General features: G+C 40.6%; 1 protein-coding gene across 8 annotated transcripts in view; it reads left to right on the forward strand.

The window, feature by feature from the left end:
- Window positions 1-479: 479 nt before the first annotated feature.
- The window catches only part of atp8b4 (ATPase phospholipid transporting 8B4), a 33566-nt gene continuing 15080 nt past the window's right edge, over window positions 480-18965 (forward strand). For 2 of the 8 annotated variants that reach the window (XM_020040619.2, XM_020040620.2), the window contains exons 1-8: window positions 6800-7507; window positions 11564-11622; window positions 11942-12055; window positions 12588-12686; window positions 12907-12965; window positions 13192-13264; window positions 13824-13894; window positions 18165-18247. In XM_020040619.2, coding sequence (XP_019896178.2) covers window positions 7240-7507; window positions 11564-11622; window positions 11942-12055; window positions 12588-12686; window positions 12907-12965; window positions 13192-13264; window positions 13824-13894; window positions 18165-18247 — 826 coding nt within the window. In that variant the 5' untranslated portion in view covers window positions 6800-7239. Of the gene's footprint in view, window positions 587-6106; window positions 6168-6594; window positions 6666-6799; window positions 7508-10049; window positions 11274-11563; window positions 11623-11941; window positions 12056-12587; window positions 12835-12906; window positions 12966-13191; window positions 13265-13823; window positions 13895-18164; window positions 18248-18965 lie in introns of those variants that run through there. The other 6 variants (XM_010883723.4, XM_020040621.2, XM_013138958.3 and 3 more) reach the window with 6 other exon arrangements.

Consider the following 18965-nt stretch of genomic DNA (forward strand, 5'->3'; position numbering starts at 1 on the left):
AACACATAATTATCAAAAACATTATTATTAATCATAAAAACACATGGAAAAGGCATATATGGTATTGTATTATTGTCCCAAACGATTTACCAAAAAGTGGCCTAATTTACCTGATATCACCCTATATATTATTTCATTTGACTAATGACTACATTAACGTAGCCAGAAATTCTAACTCCTAAATGCGTTTTTCTGGCTAGTGTCTGATAGTTACTAAGTCATAAAAAAATTTATGATTGTCATAGCCTACCCTTTTTATATTGACATAGACAAAAAGAGAAGACACTGAAAACAGGTTTTTCCTCTCTATTTCGCTTTTCTATTTTGCATTACTATAGGCTAATGTTATTTTACTAAATTACATGACACTCCAAATACCATCATTTGCTCTGCTTCATTCTGGAAAGACTGAATGCGGCATTGAGCAAAGTGTGTGTGTGTCTGTGTGAGAGAGAGAGAAAAAAAGAGAATGTGAGAGTGAGAAGCACAAAGAGTCGCAAGGGCTGCGGATGCGCCTACATCTTCCTAATTTCCTTTACCGGGGAATACCGGTACACCGTCTCCAGTTGCATGGACAATGCCGTAGGTGAGTAAAAACAATTGTATTCAGGGCTACTCTTTTAATTCGGTTACGATGTCGTGAGTCGTAAGTAACGTTAGGCTATCGACAATAGCCAGGTTGAAACCCCGTTAAGCTAGCTTTAATGCATCAAGAATGTTTAAGACGCCTCGACAGGCTACAACGTTAGGCTACCAATCAATGTTAAAGTCTCAAACATAGTCTTTACCGTAAAAACATTTTGCTGAGAAATTGACTGACTAGACTACATGGGTGTATAAATTCAAAAACAGACAACAAAATCCAATCCTCAAGGAGACTGCTCATCTTTTGTGAGAACTCGTTCACACCTCGTTCACACCTTTTTACTTATTTGTAAATTCGTTGTAGTATAATGTTTATATTTTCTGATGAGGGGTTGTTTTTTATTTGAATTTTAACATATTGGAGAGCTTAAATGTTAATGTCAGACCATCCACTTGGAAAGAAATGTAGGTGGAGTAAATAATTTTGATAAAAACTTTCCATTATTGTTTTTCTTTAATGTGCTACAGAACAGTATTTGCTATTAACCTGAGGTAAGGTGATGGACAGTGGGTCATCCAGAGAACTCAAGAAATTACTGCAACTGACATTTTGTCATTGTAGGTTAATTGGTTTATCTGAGAGATGAGAGAAAGGACAGTCGTTTAGAAAAGCAATTCGGCACTTTGAGTTCGTTTACCAGTTTATTGTACTGCGCATGAGACCAAGCCCTGCGTCTGAGGAGGATTCATATTAGCGATATCTCTATTGTACTGTGCAAAATCAGGCAAGAAGCCTGTTAGGTTTCCCGTGAGCAGTTTGCTGTACGGGACTTTACAGAAACATTGCAAGTCTCCCGGGAAATTATTGTCTGTCTTTCAATATTTTGTTTGAAACCGCCCATCCATAAGTATTCAACCCTTACATATTACAGTTTTTCTCGATTGCTTACAAGCATCGGTAAGTACTAAAACCACAATGAAAAAACTCTTCACCCAGTGTGCATTACCAACATGCATCGTTGCAAAACAGTTAATCTCACCCCCAAAACTCACTAAAACCACCAAACGCTTACAGTTTTTTACAGTCGCTAGGACACATTTCCCAATACTTTGGTCACTTTTTCAAAACTCTTCACACAGTTCTCCAAACCACCTTTCAGCTCGGCACAGCAGTTCATTTCACTTTCAAAATGCACTAAAACTACCGATCACTTCATACATATCTCAAATCAACTAATTCTTCCAGAACACTAGCAAAGGTTGACAGACAACAAACACACTTTGTCACCCACAAAACAATGACCTAAAAAACACTAACAACAGGTAGCATTTTACAATGTTTTCTTGTGTAAAACAAGGACACATCTCTGTTTATAATTCACTGCAATATATGTTACTGGAATGAATCAGCCACAATATGTTTTATGTCTTTTATTAATTTTTCTTTTTTTGCGCTGAGTAATTCCAAAATACAAGAATTTGTATACACACCATCCACTGATACAGATACAATAGTAATGCTAATCTACTCGGTCTTCTCCATTTGGCCACAGGTTCTCATCCACATCACATCTTATGTTATCTAGGGCAATACACCTAGGAAAGAATCTTCTGGCATGCCTAATCCATCCCTGACAATCTTCTGATATGTCCAGGCATCCAGCGTTCATTGCGTCCAGGAGGGATATTTGATCATGTGGATGGTGGTATATAAACCTTCCACCTCCATGAGGAAAATATTTCCTCTATGGGGTTGAGGAATGGAGAGTAAGGTGGGAGGAAAAGTGACACCATTCTGGGATGGGCTTCAAACCACTCGGTGACTGCACAGGAGTGGTGAAATGCCACATTGTCCCATACAAGTATAAATGTTGGCTGATTTTTTCTCTCCATCCATTTCCTCACCTAGCACAACCCTTCCATAGAGGTCATGCAGGAACGCAAGGAGACGTTCAGTGTTGTATGGCCCAATTAGTGGTTTGAGTAACAGCAGTCCATCAGTGGATATTGCTGCGCACATCGTGATGTTGGCACCCCTCTGGCCCGGGACATCCACTGTGGCTCTCTTCCCAATCATGTTCAGAGTTCCTCTCAAAAGGCACAATGTACAACTGTTTCATCCTTACCTGATGTTGTTTCAGGACTCTAGAAATAGTTGTTATGCTTACACTGTGAATATTTGCAAAAGTAACGTTGTCTGCCAAGACTCTGTCTCGAATCTCAGTGAGTTTTATGCCATTGTTTCTGATGACCATATCAACAATGGCAGTTTCCTGCACATCAGTGAACATCCTTCCTCTCCCACCTGTGTGAGGTAACCATTGAGTCCTAAGCAGATATGCAAAAGTAATTACACAAAAGTCTATTTACTTCTGTAATGTGCAACTCAGTCAAATGCCCTTGCAGAATACAAGTTACCTGTTGGTTTGCCGGAAAACTCTAACAATAGATGCCACTGTTGAGTGTTGCAGATTTGGCTGCACTCTCTGACCAGCCTCTCTCATTGAGAGACCATGATTTACTACATGATCAATTACAGTAGCTCTGATCTCATCTGAGACTACAGCTCTTGATCTTCCTCTTATTCTTCTTCCACTGATTTAAAATATATTTCATTAAAATATTACTGTAGAATTGTAGCAAATTGCTGTCTTATTCAGTTTCGTATTACGTTATTGTTTTGAATTTAAGTTTAACAGCTTTGAAAACAGTATGTAAGCATGTGCAAATTGGCCTGTAAGTACACAGAGTTTTGGCGGTTGTTGAAAATAATTAATGTAATTTGAAAGATGTAGTCATTGAATGCATTTTGTGCCAAAGCAATGATAACTGATCCTCAGTTTAGCCCACTTATACTTCTGTTGTGCTCACTGTGTGAAGAGTTTTGAAAAAGTGACCTAAGTATTGGGAAATGTGTCCCAGCGACTGTAAAAAACTGTAATAAATGTCTAAAAACAAGCTTTTCCACCAAAACACTGTCAACAATTCTCACTCATAACACACAGACCTAAAAAACTCTAACAACAGGGGTCATTTCATAAATGACTAAGTTTTATTTTGTAGGTTTAAAAAAAAAAAAAATACATAAATCAGTATTTGATCATAGAATAAGAAAAAACCCTCACTTTAATGACTTGACTAAAGTATATGGAACAAGAATGAATCACAAACACCGCAGTTTGAAGGAATATCCTTAAGTTTTTTTACATCTTTGCATATAATAAATTTTACTTTTGAAAAATAATAAGTTCAAACAGAAAACGAATTTACCCAAATTCCAGGTCTGCAACAAAAACAAACATCAACAAGTATAGTATAATCACTAGCCTTTGTGTATTGTAGGGGCCAATGAGTGGTTTGTGTAACAGCAAACCATAATTGGACAGTGCTGCACATTGTGATGTTAGCTCCTCTCTGGCCTGGGACATCCATGGTGGCTCTCTATCCAATCACATTTCTTCCCCTGCGGCGTGTTTTTGCCAGGTTGAATCCAGCTTCATCCATGAAGATGAATTAATGTGCAGTTTGACTGGCTTCCATCTCCATTACTCTCTAAAAAAACAGTAAATCCATAGTTTTACAGTACTTTACATTATGTGTAAATACCCTGTTTGGTTATTGAACAGACTTCTTAACTGGATATATTGATACTGGAGTTCTTTCACACATTCGCCGTTTCTCTCAAAGGGCTCAGTGTACAACACTTGGGTCAGTTTTCTAACAAATATCAAACATTTTGTTTATATTTCAATCTGGTTACTGCAGAAATGCACACCAGTTGCCATCATTCGGTTTTGAATGTGTTATTAACAGTTTTTTAGAACAGTGTGTAAGCATTTGAGAAAACATGTGCTGTGAATATGTTGTTTTGTAGATGGTTGAGTTTGAATGAGAAAAGAGTTCATGGATTTTGGGGAATGTGTTCAGTGAATGCATTTTGTGTGAAAGCAATGAGAAATTATTAACAGTTTGGTTCACATACAATTCCATTTTGCTGACTGTGAAGAGTTTTGTTACTGTAACATCTGTATTGTTTGATGCTTGTGAGCAATCGGGAAAAGCTGTAATATATGGTAAAGCCACCAATAACATCTTAAAGTCTTCTAAAGTCTTCAGTGTCTGAAACCTTTCGGTAGATTTGCTCCAGGCTGTACAGGTAGATTGGACAATGCTTGTGGTACTGATTTTTCTAATAGTGCAACAGATTCTCAATAAGATTGAGATGAGGAGTTAGACTGGGCTACTGTAGAATATTAACCTTTTGGTTCTTGAGCCAATCCAATGTTGCTTTGACCTTGGGGTAATTGTTCAGTTGAATGGTAAATTTACCTCCCAAGGAGGATTTACCTGTATTTTGTTCTATCCATTCTTTCTTATATGTTATGCCCAGTCCCTGCTAATGAGAAGCATCCCCATAGCATGATGCTGCCACAACTATACTTCACTGTAGGGATGGTGTGTCTTGAGGCATGGGCAGTCCTACGTTTGCGCCACACACACACCACTTTGAGTTTGGTCCAAAAAGCATTATCTTGGTCTCATCTAACCTGCATCTACAGTTAAGCTTTTTGGCAAACTCCAAACGTGTTTTCGGATGGTACATTTGGAGTAACGGCTTCTTTCTCTGCACTCTCCCACACAGGCCAGTTTTATGCAGCACTCTTGGTTGACTGGTGAGCCATTACTCCACTCCTAGACACAGAACTCAGTTAGATATTGCTATACCTCATCCTATATTTAGCTTTCAGCTTCATACAGCGGTGACATCATAGAATGAGTCCTCAGTATAAATTGCATTATCTTTCACTTGGTTTCAAGAGTTTTTTGTGTGTCAGTCATCTGTGATTGATTTGCTGTGTGACACATTTTTAATTGGTGATTGGTTTGTCACTGAGATAATGAGATACAGCCCTGAGTATGAAAATGTATAAGATATTTACTGAGGTGTTATAAAAAATATATATATCTGAAGAGGCTTGTTGCTAGTGAAATCATAGTCAGTCAGTGTTGCCAGATTGTGGGATTTCCTGCTCAATTAGGATATTTTAAATGACAGTGTGTGGGCAAAAATGACCTTGGGTGGGCAGGTTTACAGATAGGGTTGTATAGAAAAAATGCTATTTTAGCGGCTTTTTTGTGGAGTCCGCGGGTGATTGTTCTGTTTACAGTCAATGAAATCTGGCAACCCTGTAGTCAGTGCATGGTTTGTTCAGATGCTCTAAGGTAAACGGGAGTTCTGTTAAGGACCACTGCAAATGTCATCCACCTTACAGTCTAATAAGAGGTCGTCTGCATTTTCAAACGGCTTAACAATTTTAGTAGTTATTTAAAACCTGCACAGTTGACCATTTATTTGCATTCATGACTTTCTTTTAACGTGACATGTAGCCATAGTCCGGCAATAGAAAATTGTGAATTATTTTATAAACACATTCTCATTTGTCAATAACCAGCATTTATTCTGACATTCTATTGGTTCAAACTTTCTTTAATTGACCAGCAACAGTACAACTGCGTCACTGCGACCAGGTGTTTGAATGCTGGTGGAGGCATACCAACACTGCTTGGACAGACTCCTTGTGGTAGGTGGGGTGCCTGTGAACTTAATTGTGGTTGGTTGTTGGGGAATGCACTCTCCTCCAGCACATGTGTTCTGACAAAAACACCTCCTGGTAGTTTGAGTGCTGCGATGAGAAGGGAATGGTTGTGGCGAGAGTTTCTCTGGAGCATTTCACCTCTTGCCCAACTGCTGTGGAGTTGTTCTCATGTGAGCTCTCTTTCCCTTCTGAAGTAATGAAATAATTATTTATTGACATTTTAAGCTAAACAGAGAAGGAACCTCCTAAAGGATTAACATGGCTGAGGAATTGAATGCACTAGCATCCAACGATGGCCAAAAAAAACCACAACTGTCCCCACAATTTTATACCCCCCCTCCGACCCTAAGTACTGTTCGAACCTCGACAAGGTTGTTTTGAACACTGACAAGGTCATTTTCTTGTTTTGCAGAAAAACACTTGGCTACGGCAGGAGGTCCCCTGATACAATGGCATCATGGTCCAACAGTGATATTCACATCGGTAAGACCCTGCTAGATTTGCTCCGGCATTGTCCCCCTCTTCTTACTTTTACTCAATTTTAATATTATTAGCATCTCTTCCTCTACGTATAACTTATTCATACTATTGCCATAAATGGTACTTTCATACACACTGCGTGAGAGATTTACATGGAAATAAAGTTAGATTGACATATCTGGTGTACCTGGCATCTCTTGCTCTCTATGTCTACAACCTTGTTGTGTGCTGACTATTGCCTTTGCACATCTACCATTATATTCGGACGTGCGTCCTGCTCCTTTGAACTGTAATCATCGTAGCGTAAACCCTCTTCACAGTTAGCATGGTGACACCCTACGCCACTGAAATACTGGGCGGGGCGCAGTTCAGCTGTTGCCGAGATGTCCAGCGTGTTTACTTTTATCTAGTGTGGAAATGTTGGAAACAGCTTCATCTATTTTCACGGCTTTGTTCTATGTGGCACTATCATCTCTACATAGCGTACTACTTTGATCAGATCCGACAAAAAACTAAAGAGTGCACTAGGGAATAGGGTGTGTGTTTGTGGTGTGTGTGTGTGTGTGTGTTCTCCGTGATGTTCTCGTATGGGCGTTCTTGTGTGTGTGTGTGGTGCATGTGGCCTTGTAATGCAATATCTGCGTGTGGCGAGGCGCCGTTCCTCTGTGACCCTGTCCAACCCCGGGATCATTGCCTCTATCACCTATCCAGAGGCATATCACCTCCACATAAAATCTACTCACGTCCTTCCACTGGGAGTACCCTGCTAACCGCTTGGACGCTGGAAAGCCAACTACTATTTCCTAGATTCGATTTGATGATGAAGGGGATGGTGGCACCGGCAGGTATTGAATGGTCTACCTATAGGCTGTATGTATTATATATAGGATATGTGGACAGTGTAATGGATGGTCTACCTATAGGCTGTATGTATTATATACAGGATATGTGGACAGTATATTGAATGGTCTACCTATAGGCTGTATGTATTATATACAGGATTTGTGGCAGGTATTGAATGGTCCACCTATAGGCTGTATGTATTATATATAGGATATGTGGACAGTGTAATGGATGGTCTACCTATAGGCTGTATGTATTATATACAGGATATGTGGACAGTATATTGAATGGTCTACCTATAGGCTGTATGTATTATATACAGGATTTGTGGCAGGTATTGAATGGTCCACCTATAGGCTGTATGTATTATATACAGGATATGTGGACAGTGTATTGAATGGTCCACATATAGGCTGTATGTATTATATACAGGCTATGTGGACTGTGTATTGTTGGTGTCACATATGTAAGATAATAATTGGAACAGCAGGAAAAGAAACAGGAAAATGTGAATTATTATCTGGTTGGTGATGGATGTTTTTTTTAAATGCATTTTTGGTCTGACGTATGAATGTGGAAATTCCAAACTTTAGAACCTATATTATATTTTTCAAACCCTGACTAATCTAAACGTGTGCATTTCCTGCAATTCATACTACAGCAGTATAGCCCACTGAGTATCACGGTGGGTTTGCGCTGTCTGTGTTATAACAGAGAGTATGTGGCTATAGAAGGGTATCTTTTTGGGTCTGAAATGTTTTGCACCGTTTCCACGCAATTGGTTTACAAGGTTACTGGCCCTTTGGCACTCAGTGTATTGATTAACAGAATGCCAATAGGCTTGGCAGAATCCCTGGAAAATCATTAACAGGATTGTTCTGGATTTTGGCAATCAAGCCCATTATCTACTTCCCTCGAGTCGGGAGTATTCATGGATACCTTTTTATATCTCTACATTCAGTTTAAATACGCTAGAGGTGATTTTACGAGCCACTGCTAGCTATCGGAAGTTGCTTACTAGCCCCTTAGATTAGTAAGCAACTGTGCTAACAATACTTTGCAGTATCCCTTATCAACGCAAATACATCAAAATGCTTTATATGGCAACATTTGGAACTATCCTTTTAAAGGTGAAACCTTCCTATTTTAACATATGGCCTCATTTTAACTCTGTATATTTGACACCACGATTGATATTTATCATAAACAAGCTTATGTAATGTAAAGAGTGTAGTGATTGTTGATTTCTGCTGTTGACATAGATTATATTTCACACCTGACTCAATGGTGGCCCAAATGGCTGCTAGGGACACCTTTCTGCAAATATCATATGAAATCATGTATGCTAATGTCTGTTGAAACCTGCATAAAAGGCCAGGTTTTTAACAGTTGGCACTTTTTGGCATGTTTTGTTGCAACAGGCTTGTTCAATCACATTTAGCTAAAGTGTATGAAAATTGTGTTTTTAGAATAGTGTTTGAACCCTGGTCTGTAACTAAATAAGTGAACAAAGCCCAGACATCAATTATTCGTCACTACAGCCATGGATGCTAGCATGTGGAAGTTAAGGTGTTAAATGAGTGCAGAGAAGGTGTCTCTGGTTTCACTATGTGTGGGTGTTAATGTGTGGACGTGTGTGTGTGTGTGTGTGGGGGGGGGGGGGTGTGTGTATGTGCTGAACTTGTCTGAAATTGGCAGTTATGTAAAATCTAAGGATAATTTGTCTTTCCTGGACCGTACTGTTGTTTCTAGGTCTGGACTCTGCCATTCTGTAGCAATAAAATGGTTAATGTAAAGCAAACAGTTGTAAAGGCCAAAAAACGCTTCATTTTGTTGATGTAGTGTGTGTGCTTGTGTCCATAGCTGCATCAGGATGAAGTCAGATTTCAACGAACACCTTTTCGCAATGTGATACCCTAACCAGTTTAGGTTTCATGGACTGCCATTTACAAAGAGGCGATAGCAGTTCTTTTTAAGTGCTTTTTATGTTATTTCTAGTTAAAGAATGGACATAGAGTATACACAGTATATATACAGTATCTCACAAAAGTGAGTACACCCCTCACATTTTTGCTAATATTTGATTGTATCTTTTCATGTGACAACACTGAAGAAATGACACTTGGCTACAATGTAAAGTAGTGAGTGTACAGCTTGTATAACAGCGTAAATTTGCTTTGTTCGACCATGGCCTGTTCTGAGTGGAATCTGTCCTATTAAACCACTGTATGGTCTTGGCCACCGTGCTGCAGCTCAGTTTCAGGGTCTTGGCAATCTTCTAATAGTCTAGGCCATCTTTATGTAGAGCAACAATTATTTTTTTCAGATCCTCAGAGAGTTCTTTGCCATGAGGTGCCGTGTTGAACTTTCAGTGACCAGTATCAGGTAGTGTGAGAGTGATAACACCAAATTTAACACACCTGCTCCCCATTCACACCTGAGACCTTGTAACACTAACGAGTCACATGACACCGGGGAGGGAAAATGGCTAATTGGGCCCACTTTGGACATTTTCACTTAGGGGTGTACTCACTTTTGTTGTACTCACTTTTGTTGAGATAATGTATGTATAAAAAGTGCAATGGGAGAGTATTCACACCTCTGCATTCTCTTTGGTTAAGTTAATGCCTTATTCAACAATTGTTTATGTATATTTTATTATTTATAGGTTTTGAAAAATGTTAGTAATCAGTCAACAGAAATATTATATTGACATTAGTATTCAGACCCCTTCACTCAGCACTTTGCACTCAGCACTTCAGCAGTGTTTGCAGCCTTGATTCTTCCCAGGTTTGCCGCTATCAGCTTTTTCAGGTCTCTCCAGTTGTGTTCGATCGGGTTCAGGTCCAGGCTCTGGCTGGCCCACTGCAGGACATTGACAGACTTGTCCTGAAGCCACTCTTGCGTTGTCTTGGCTGCATGCTTTGGGTTGTTGTCCAGTTGGAAGGTAAACCATCACCCCATTCTGAGGTCCTGAGCACCCTGGAGCAGGTTTTCGTCAAGGATCTGTCTGTACTTGCTCTGTAGATCTTTTTGCAATTATCTCTCTACGTAACAGATGCTCTAGATATAATATTTACCTTAAACTGTGGCGTGGTGAGTGCAGATTGGCTGAGGAATTCCACCTAAAATGTCGGAGTTTGTTTTCTTGCATATCCGGAACGCTCAACCCAATCAATAATTACTTAAATGGTGTAGGCTTTTTGATGTACGCGTGTGTGTGTGTGCTTTTGTCTTCTTAAGTTTAGGCTGTGTTGTTAAATCACAAAGGTGGTTTATGAATCAAAGTGAGGCATAAATCCTCATAGCCCCCAGCCTCTTCTCTTAGCCTCCAGACAGGTTACATTCCATACTGCAGATTAAACACTGTTTAACTGAACAGGGCAAGTACAGACGGGTCCACATGCCTACTCAGAAAACATATCCGTGGGATAGATTACCTTAATTAGCTCAGATGCTAAGAGGAAGCAGGGCATGCCGACTCACCAGTCTGGTGCACTCTAACCCGCCTTTGTCTTAGAACAGGTGGTGGTCCTGATTGTTTTGGCCCCAGTACGCACTAAGGCCTGGTAAAGAAGGCTACGCACTCTGTCACATCAGGGGAAATGGACGTTGTAAAGTCAACACTTGGAGTTTGTCGCGGCCCATCCGCCGGGACTATTTTCTGACTGTTTCTGACGCGTAAATAAGAAATGGCGGAGAGGTGGTTGTGGATGTTGATGCCGTGGAGGCTGTGCCGGAACGGGCGCGGCAACGGTGTTGGACAAGGTAAAGCGGTCTGTTACGTGGAGGTGGTTGGGCTTGGCGGGTAGGTCACGGTGGTGGGACGCTTGACGCTTGGTCGCTTGGCAGGAATGGGCCGCGTTGTCACGCAGACAACGGGCGGCTCTCGGTGTTCGCGCCTGTATTGTCTGGGCTTTGGAGCTACTCGTCTGCAGCCCTGCCGCACCCTCAGCTGTGTTGTCGCTCCCCAGTGTCTGTCTAGCTGCTTGACGACGATGTTTTTTTATGTCACCTTGTTGAACCACACAGTTTTTTCCCCTCTTGTTTGCTCATAGAGGAGGAGCGCCATGTCAGAGCCAACGACAGGAACTACAATGACAAGTTTTTCTATGCTGTAAGTGACACAAGTGTGTGACTGCACTGTGAATTTTGTTTAAATGTTATATATCAGAACTCCGAACCTGGGGACCCAGACTACTACCTCCTTTCTATTCTACCTGATAGTTATTGCATTCACCTGGTGTCCCAGGTCTGAATGAGTAAATATTAAGAGGGCTGGAATGAAAACCAGCAGTACTTTGAGCCCTGAGGCCTGGAGTTGAGACTGTTATATTACAATGTAAAAGTATATATGGAATAACTCACATGTATACACTGTGTTATAAGATACTGCAATGGATAATAGCTGAATTATTACCATTCTTCTTTCCCAGGACAATCACATCAAAACCTCAAAGTATAACGTCTTTACCTTCCTGCCCATCAATCTGTTTGAGCAGTTCCAGAGGGTGGCTAATGCCTACTTCCTGGTGTTGCTGATACTACAGGTATGTGGATTCACCATCACATTGTCAATGTACAGAGGAATAATAATTCTAGCTTGTGTGTAATAATCAAGTCAGATCTAAGTTTATTCCACGTTAAATCAGTGCATTCAATGCTAAATAATCATCATGACTTGGGTGTTTTGAATCTTGACTGCTGATTGTCTGAAAGCTGTGGCACATGACAAAATATATCACAGTTATGACTTCACATCACTTTTAACTGTTCTAATTGCGTCAGTAAACCGTTCTTAATAGCAATAAGGCATCTCAGGGATTTGTGGTATGTTGCCAATCTAGCCCTTAGCCCAGACCACGCACCCTCGTGCCGTATTCCTTAAATAAAGAACAACTTGGGAAATGTATGCAGTCAGTACTGTGAGCATCTCCGGATGAGGGTGTCAGCTAGACAACGCTGGAATGACGTAGACACACATTTTAATTTGATCATCCTGCAGTTGCATGAAGACATGGCCTAGGTTTCTGTGTTCCGCCCGGGGCCCTTGTGCTAAAGCAGTCCTTCTGGTTTCTGCAGTTGATCCCAGAGATCTCCTCCTTACCGTGGGTCACCACTACCGTTCCCCTGGTGATGGTGCTGGTCATAACCGCCGTCAAAGATGCCACCGACGACTACGTGAGTCAGCTGTGGGCACTGATAATTGATTACGGGCATATCGGTTCGTTTATTTGATGAATGGAGAAAAGAAAGGAGTGCGTGAAGTTCGTTCACTGAATTCACGCCGACCTCCGCCGACCTCCGCCGACCCTGCACTTTGATGTTTGTACGTATACGTCACCCAGATGAGCGTTGCTGTACATTTCCGTGTTGTGAATTGCTGTGACCTCCCTTCCAGTTCAGGTACAAAAGTGATCAGCAGGTGAACAACCGTCAGTCTCAGGTCCTCAGGGGAGTGTAAGTAGATACATTCTGTCATAACTGTCTATATGAACGTTCTCCGTCTCACTGAGGGATCTGCAGAGAGGCAACTTTTTCTGATTCCGATGTGATATAATAGGATAACAGAGTAATTATGTGTCCTCATTTTCCATGCTGTGTCAATATGTTGCCCACCCCCAGAATGTTACATTGGATCTTAATGTGTCACTGTCGCCGCTGTCTGAGAGTGACTGTGTTTCAGTTTACAGAATGAGAAGTGGATGAATGTACGTGTGGGGGACATTATCAAGCTGGAAAACAATCAGTTTGTGGCGGTGAGTTGCTTTTTGCGTTTTAAGCGATTCATTTTGTACTTAGATAGCCCCCATAAGAACTTTAAATGAGCTAAAAATGTGTTAGTAAAATATTATGTCATATATTTTTCCTTCCATCCAGGTTGTTTCTTGCAATGAGAGGCGTTCTTACACTGACCCTTTTTGCTTTTAGTATTACAGTAAAGCATTTGTGTCTAGACTTTTACTTTTCTATTTATATTCATGGTGATTATCAACTGTTATTAATCTTGTTAAATATTTATTTCATATTTATATTTGATAAAATTCAAATGTTACCTTCTTTATTTCATTTAGAAGTTAATTGAAAGGGATTTTATTGTAAGAAATGTGTTAAAGATGCAGTATGAGACTTTGAAACATTCTTTAAGCAGAATCACCATCATTCCTCAGTGAAATGAAATTCCACATTTTAATTTGAGTGGTTTTGATGACCTTTGACACAAATCAGCGCATACATGACATAGTACACACTTAAAAAATAAAAGATCTTGACTGATTGTGCTTGTTGCCTTCCAGTGAATAATTTCTTTTCATACAGGCAGATATACTGCTTCTCTCCAGCAGTGAACCCTATGGACTGTGCTATATTGAAACCGCTGAGCTGGATGGGTAAGTCACTCTGTGTATTTGCATATGCCAGTGGCAGACGAGCATTTTGATGACACAACATTCACACAATTCTGGTGCGATTTATTAGTGAAAAGCGCACCAAAAATGTATTTTAAATGATTGAACACAGATTGCTGTTTGGCTGAAACTTGTGGTTTATGATGTCATGGTGCAAGTGTAACGAGCGCAGCAACACGGTAACGACATACGAACAATAATCCATGAGGTGCCGTGGGTGAACAACAGAATATAAACACAACTAAATAGTGATTGGAAACCGGTGCATCTTTGGGATGCGCTGCTGCCATCACTCTCCTGCCGGTGGCTAGTAAACTGGCGAGGTGGAGCGCCGGAGAGGAAGGGGAGCCACTGTGCCACGCGGAGCAGATGTTACATATGAGACATTTCACCATAGGCATGACATCACATTACCTTTTAAGGCATTTCTTTGTAATTGCCGAAGGGTGAATCATGTGGCGTAACTCAATATAAAAATGCAGACATGGTGAAAGGGTTTAATTGTTGATCGACTGAACATTAGAATGGCAAATACATGTGATCTAATCGTCTTGGACTGTGGTGTAATCAGAGGAGCTGGTTCCAGCATCTCAGAAACATTTGGCCTCCTGGGATTTTTATGGACTGCAGTCTCAGGATTCTACACAGACTGGTGCAATAAGCATCCAGTGAGAATCAGTTCTGTGGACAAGAACACCTTGTTAATGAGAGAGGTTAGAGAGGAAAGGCCAGACTCACTCAAGCTGACAGGAAAGACGCAAATACTCAAATAACCAGTCTTCACAACAGTGGTCTGCAAAAGGGCATGTTTGAATACACAGTATGTCAATGTCTGAAGCAGAATGAGGCAAAAGGGCATGTTTGAATACACAGTATGTCAATGCCTGAAGCAGAATGAGGCAGAAGGGCATGTTTGAATACACAGTATGTCAATGCCTGAAGCAGAATGAGGCAAAAGGGCATGTTTGAATACACAGTATGTCAAAGCCTGATGCAGAATGAGGCAAAAGGGCATGTTTGAATACACAGTATGTCAATGCCTGAAGCAGAATGAGGCAAAAGGGCATGTTTGAATGCACAGTATGTCAATGCCTGAAGCAGAATGAGGCAAAAGGGCATGTTTGAATACACAGTATGTCAATGCCTGAAGCAGAATGAGGCAAAAGGGCATGTTTGAATACACAGTATGTCAATGCCTGAAGCAGAATGAGGCAAAAGGGCATGTTTGAATACACAGTATGTCAATGCCTGAAGCAGAATGAGGCAAAAGGGGTCCTATGCAATACTACATAATATTCACTACCCTTCAAAAGTTTGGGGTCACTTAGAAATGTCATTGTTTTTGAAAGAAAAGCAAATTTGTTGTTTTTAAAAATAACATAAAATTGATCAGAAATACAGTCTAGACGCTGTTAATGTTGTAAACCACTACTGTATCTGGAAACAGCAGATTTTGTATTGAGAGAGGTTATTATAGAATATTCACAAATGTGTACAGAGGCCCATTATCAGCAACCATCAGTCCTGTGTTTCAATGGCACATTGTGTTTGCTAATCCAAGTTTATCATTTTAAAAGGCTATGTGATCATTAGAGAACCCTTTTGCAATTATGTTAGCACAGCTGAAAACTGCTGGGATAATTAAGTTGGCCTTTAGACTACTTCAGTATCTGGAGCATCAGCAGTTGTGGGTTTGATTACAGGCTCATAATTGCCAGAAACAAATAACTTTCTTCTGAAACTCATCAGTTGATCTGAAAAACAAAGGCGTGTGAGAAATTACCAAGAAATGCAAGATCTCGTACATTGTTGTGTACTACTCCCTTCACAGATCAGCACAGACTGGCTCTAACCAGAGTGGAAAGAGGAGTGGGAGGCCCCGGTGCACAACTGAGCAAGAGGACAGATTAGAGTGTCTAGTTTGAGAAACAAATGCCTCTCAGGTCCTCAACTGGCAGCTTCTTTAAATAGTACCCGCAAAACCCCAGTCACAACGTCAACAGTGAAGAGGCGACTCTAGGATGCTAGCCTTCTAGGCAGAGTTGCAAAGAAAAAGCCATATCTCAGACTGGCCAATGAAGAGAAAAGATTAAGATAGACAAAAGAACACAGACACTGGACAGAGGAAGATTGGGATACAGGGCCATAATCTCAGAGTTGCCTCATCACTGTTTTTTTTCTGAGGGAGTGTGCTGTTTGCAAAGAGGCTGCAGGTTGTTCAGTGTGTGGGCTGTGGTTGCTGCCCCCTCAGAGTCAAGCATAATCAGGAAATCAGTCTCTGGTGGTTGAGGATTTGTCCCACATTTAGGTGTTCTGTGTTTCAACTCAGAGACAACTTTAGTTAACTACATTAATGAGTCAGTGGCCCACAAACTGTTAGCAGGAAACCCACAAAGAATGGATGTTTATCTCGCCAGACACCACAATCTTATTCTATAGTACTTTACATTAGCATGTATACTATTTTCTGAAACTGACTTTTGAGAGAATTTGAAACTGCTGAAGATGGTGTTGTGTTGATTTTTTAAAGAAACAAATTAGTAATAAACAAGGAACCAGTGTGTAATATAATTTCACCAAGAAGCCGTGTTTTTAAGTCAATAACTAATCATCTATTTGCTTATTCACTAATTACATTTCACTCCTCTGGAACATTCTGTCCAGTAACTGATAAATATTGTGTCACGTATTACACTGCATGCACAATTATTAGGCAAGTGAGTATTCTGGTCGTATTATTATTTCTATGCACATTTTCCAACTCCAAACCATATAAATGTGAATGCTCATTTGATTTAATCATTTTCAGGTGATGGTATATGTGTACTGAGGGAGGGTGTGGCAACAGTGAATAACACCTTATATCAAGGTGTGCATACTTATTAGGCAGCTTCATGACCTCAGGTAAAATGGGCCAAAAAAGAGATTTAACTGACACTGAAAAGTCATAAATTGTAAAATGCCTTTCAGACAGATGCAACACTCTTGAAATAGTTCAACTATTGAGGCGTGACCACCGGACACTCAAACTTTTTTTTTTGCAAATAGTCAACTGGGGTGCAAAACATGTATGGAGAAGAAAAGACTTGAGAATAATTAGATGTGAAGCTACCAAGAACCCATTATCCTCCACTGCCACCATATTCCAGAACTGCAACCTACCTGGAGTGTCCAGAAGTACAAGGTGTCAAGTGCTCAGAGACATGGCCAAGGTCAAGAAGGCTGAAAGAAGAACACCACTGAATAATATTCACACGTTGATGTGTATAGATTGGAAAAAATAAATACTTGAAGACATATTTTTCAAAGGTTTTATGGACAGATGAAATGAGATTGACTCTTGATGGATCAGATGGATGGGCCTGTGGCCATCACTAATGGACACAGAGCAACACTTCCAGTCAGGCGCCAGCAAGGTGGAGTAGGGGTACTGGTATGGGCTGCTATTATCAAGGATGAGGTAGTTGGACCTTTTCAGGTTGAAAAGGTCCAAAAAAGGTCCAACTCAACCCCCATACCTACTGCTAGTTTCTGGAAGATACTTTCTTCAAGCAGTGGTACAGGAAGAAGTCCACAGCATTCAAGAAAGCCATGTTCTTTATGCAGGACAATGGTCCATCACATGCATCCAAGTACTCCACTGCTTGGCTAGCAAGCAAGGGTTTCAAAGATGCCTGAAAAATGACCAGGCCCGCTTCCTTACTTGACTTAAATCCTATTGAGAACTTGTAGACCCTTCTCAAACGTGAGATTTACAGTCAGGGACGACAATACACTTCTTTGAACAGTATTTGGGAGGCTGTGGTTGCTGCTTTAGCGAAAGTTGATCGTGAACAGATCAAGAAACTGACAGACTGCATGGATGGAAGGCTAATGGCAGTTATTGAAAAGAAGGGTGGCTATATTGGTCACTGAATATATAATAAGTCCAGACATTTTATTTAATTTTCATTTTGTGTTACTCATTTGTTGCACTTAATCAACATTTTTTGAATAAACAAGTGAGTTGCCTAATTGTTGCTAATAATTGTGCACACTTATGTCAATGCCTGAAGCAGAATGAGGCAATATCAAAACTCATGTTTCCTTTGTTGAACATTCAGGTTTGAGGTTCAATTATATTTTGGATTGACTGAGAGCATTGTGTTTGTTCAACAATAAAATAAATCTTGAGGAATACGAATTTCCTAATAATTGTGCACGCAGTGTATGAAGTGTTAACCAAGTTTCTCTATACATCTCATTCACACAGAGAGACCAATCTGAAGGTTCGCCAGGCTTTGACTGTGACCTCAGAGTTGGGAGCAGACATATTGAAGCTGGCTGAATTCAATGGTACAGTATATCATTTCAAATCAGCTTCTGTCCGTGGTGATAATAATAATTGACCCACCCTGTCTGTTTTAATGATGGAACTAATTCCACATGCATTAATAAGAAAATTGGACCATAGTTGATGATATCGCATTGCCTTTTCTTGGCCCTTTCTTCCTGGATGTGACCTTGGATAGTCTGTTATGGTGAATAGGGTGGGTAACTTTGCCTATGCTTGAGTATTGTTTAGAGGCAATCCAACATGTGGTGTGTGGAACCACAGCTTCTCACCGTCTTCACGATAAGCGGCGGATCTGTTGTCTGACTAGAGAACTGCCATTTCCATGAAGGCTTTGCTGTCCTGTGCAAATACTGATTCAGAAAAAGCAGCGACTCTTAGTAACCAGTGGAAATGAACGAGCAGTGCTAGTGTATGTCCTGTTCTTTTTTTTGTCCCTCGTCTTGTCCCTCGTCCCTTGTCTCATCTCATTTCCCATGGTTCAAATCTGTGAATTCCCTGCTTATCATTAAGGTCGGGGTTGTGTTTGACACATAAGGCACAATAGCACATCAAATGCAACAGGTGACTGACTAAGCCACAGGGAGACCAGACAGAACAACCCTGCCACGGCCTGCTGTGCTGGCAAGTTTCCTGTGGTGAAAGATAACCGCGTAGAACAGTAGTAGAACAGAGTAGAACAGGATGCAACACACATTGTGGTTTCCAAAAATCCCAGCA

The sequence above is a fragment of the Esox lucius genome, chromosome 19 (genome assembly GCF_011004845.1).
Source record: "Esox lucius isolate fEsoLuc1 chromosome 19, fEsoLuc1.pri, whole genome shotgun sequence".
NCBI lineage: Eukaryota > Metazoa > Chordata > Actinopteri > Esociformes > Esocidae > Esox > Esox lucius.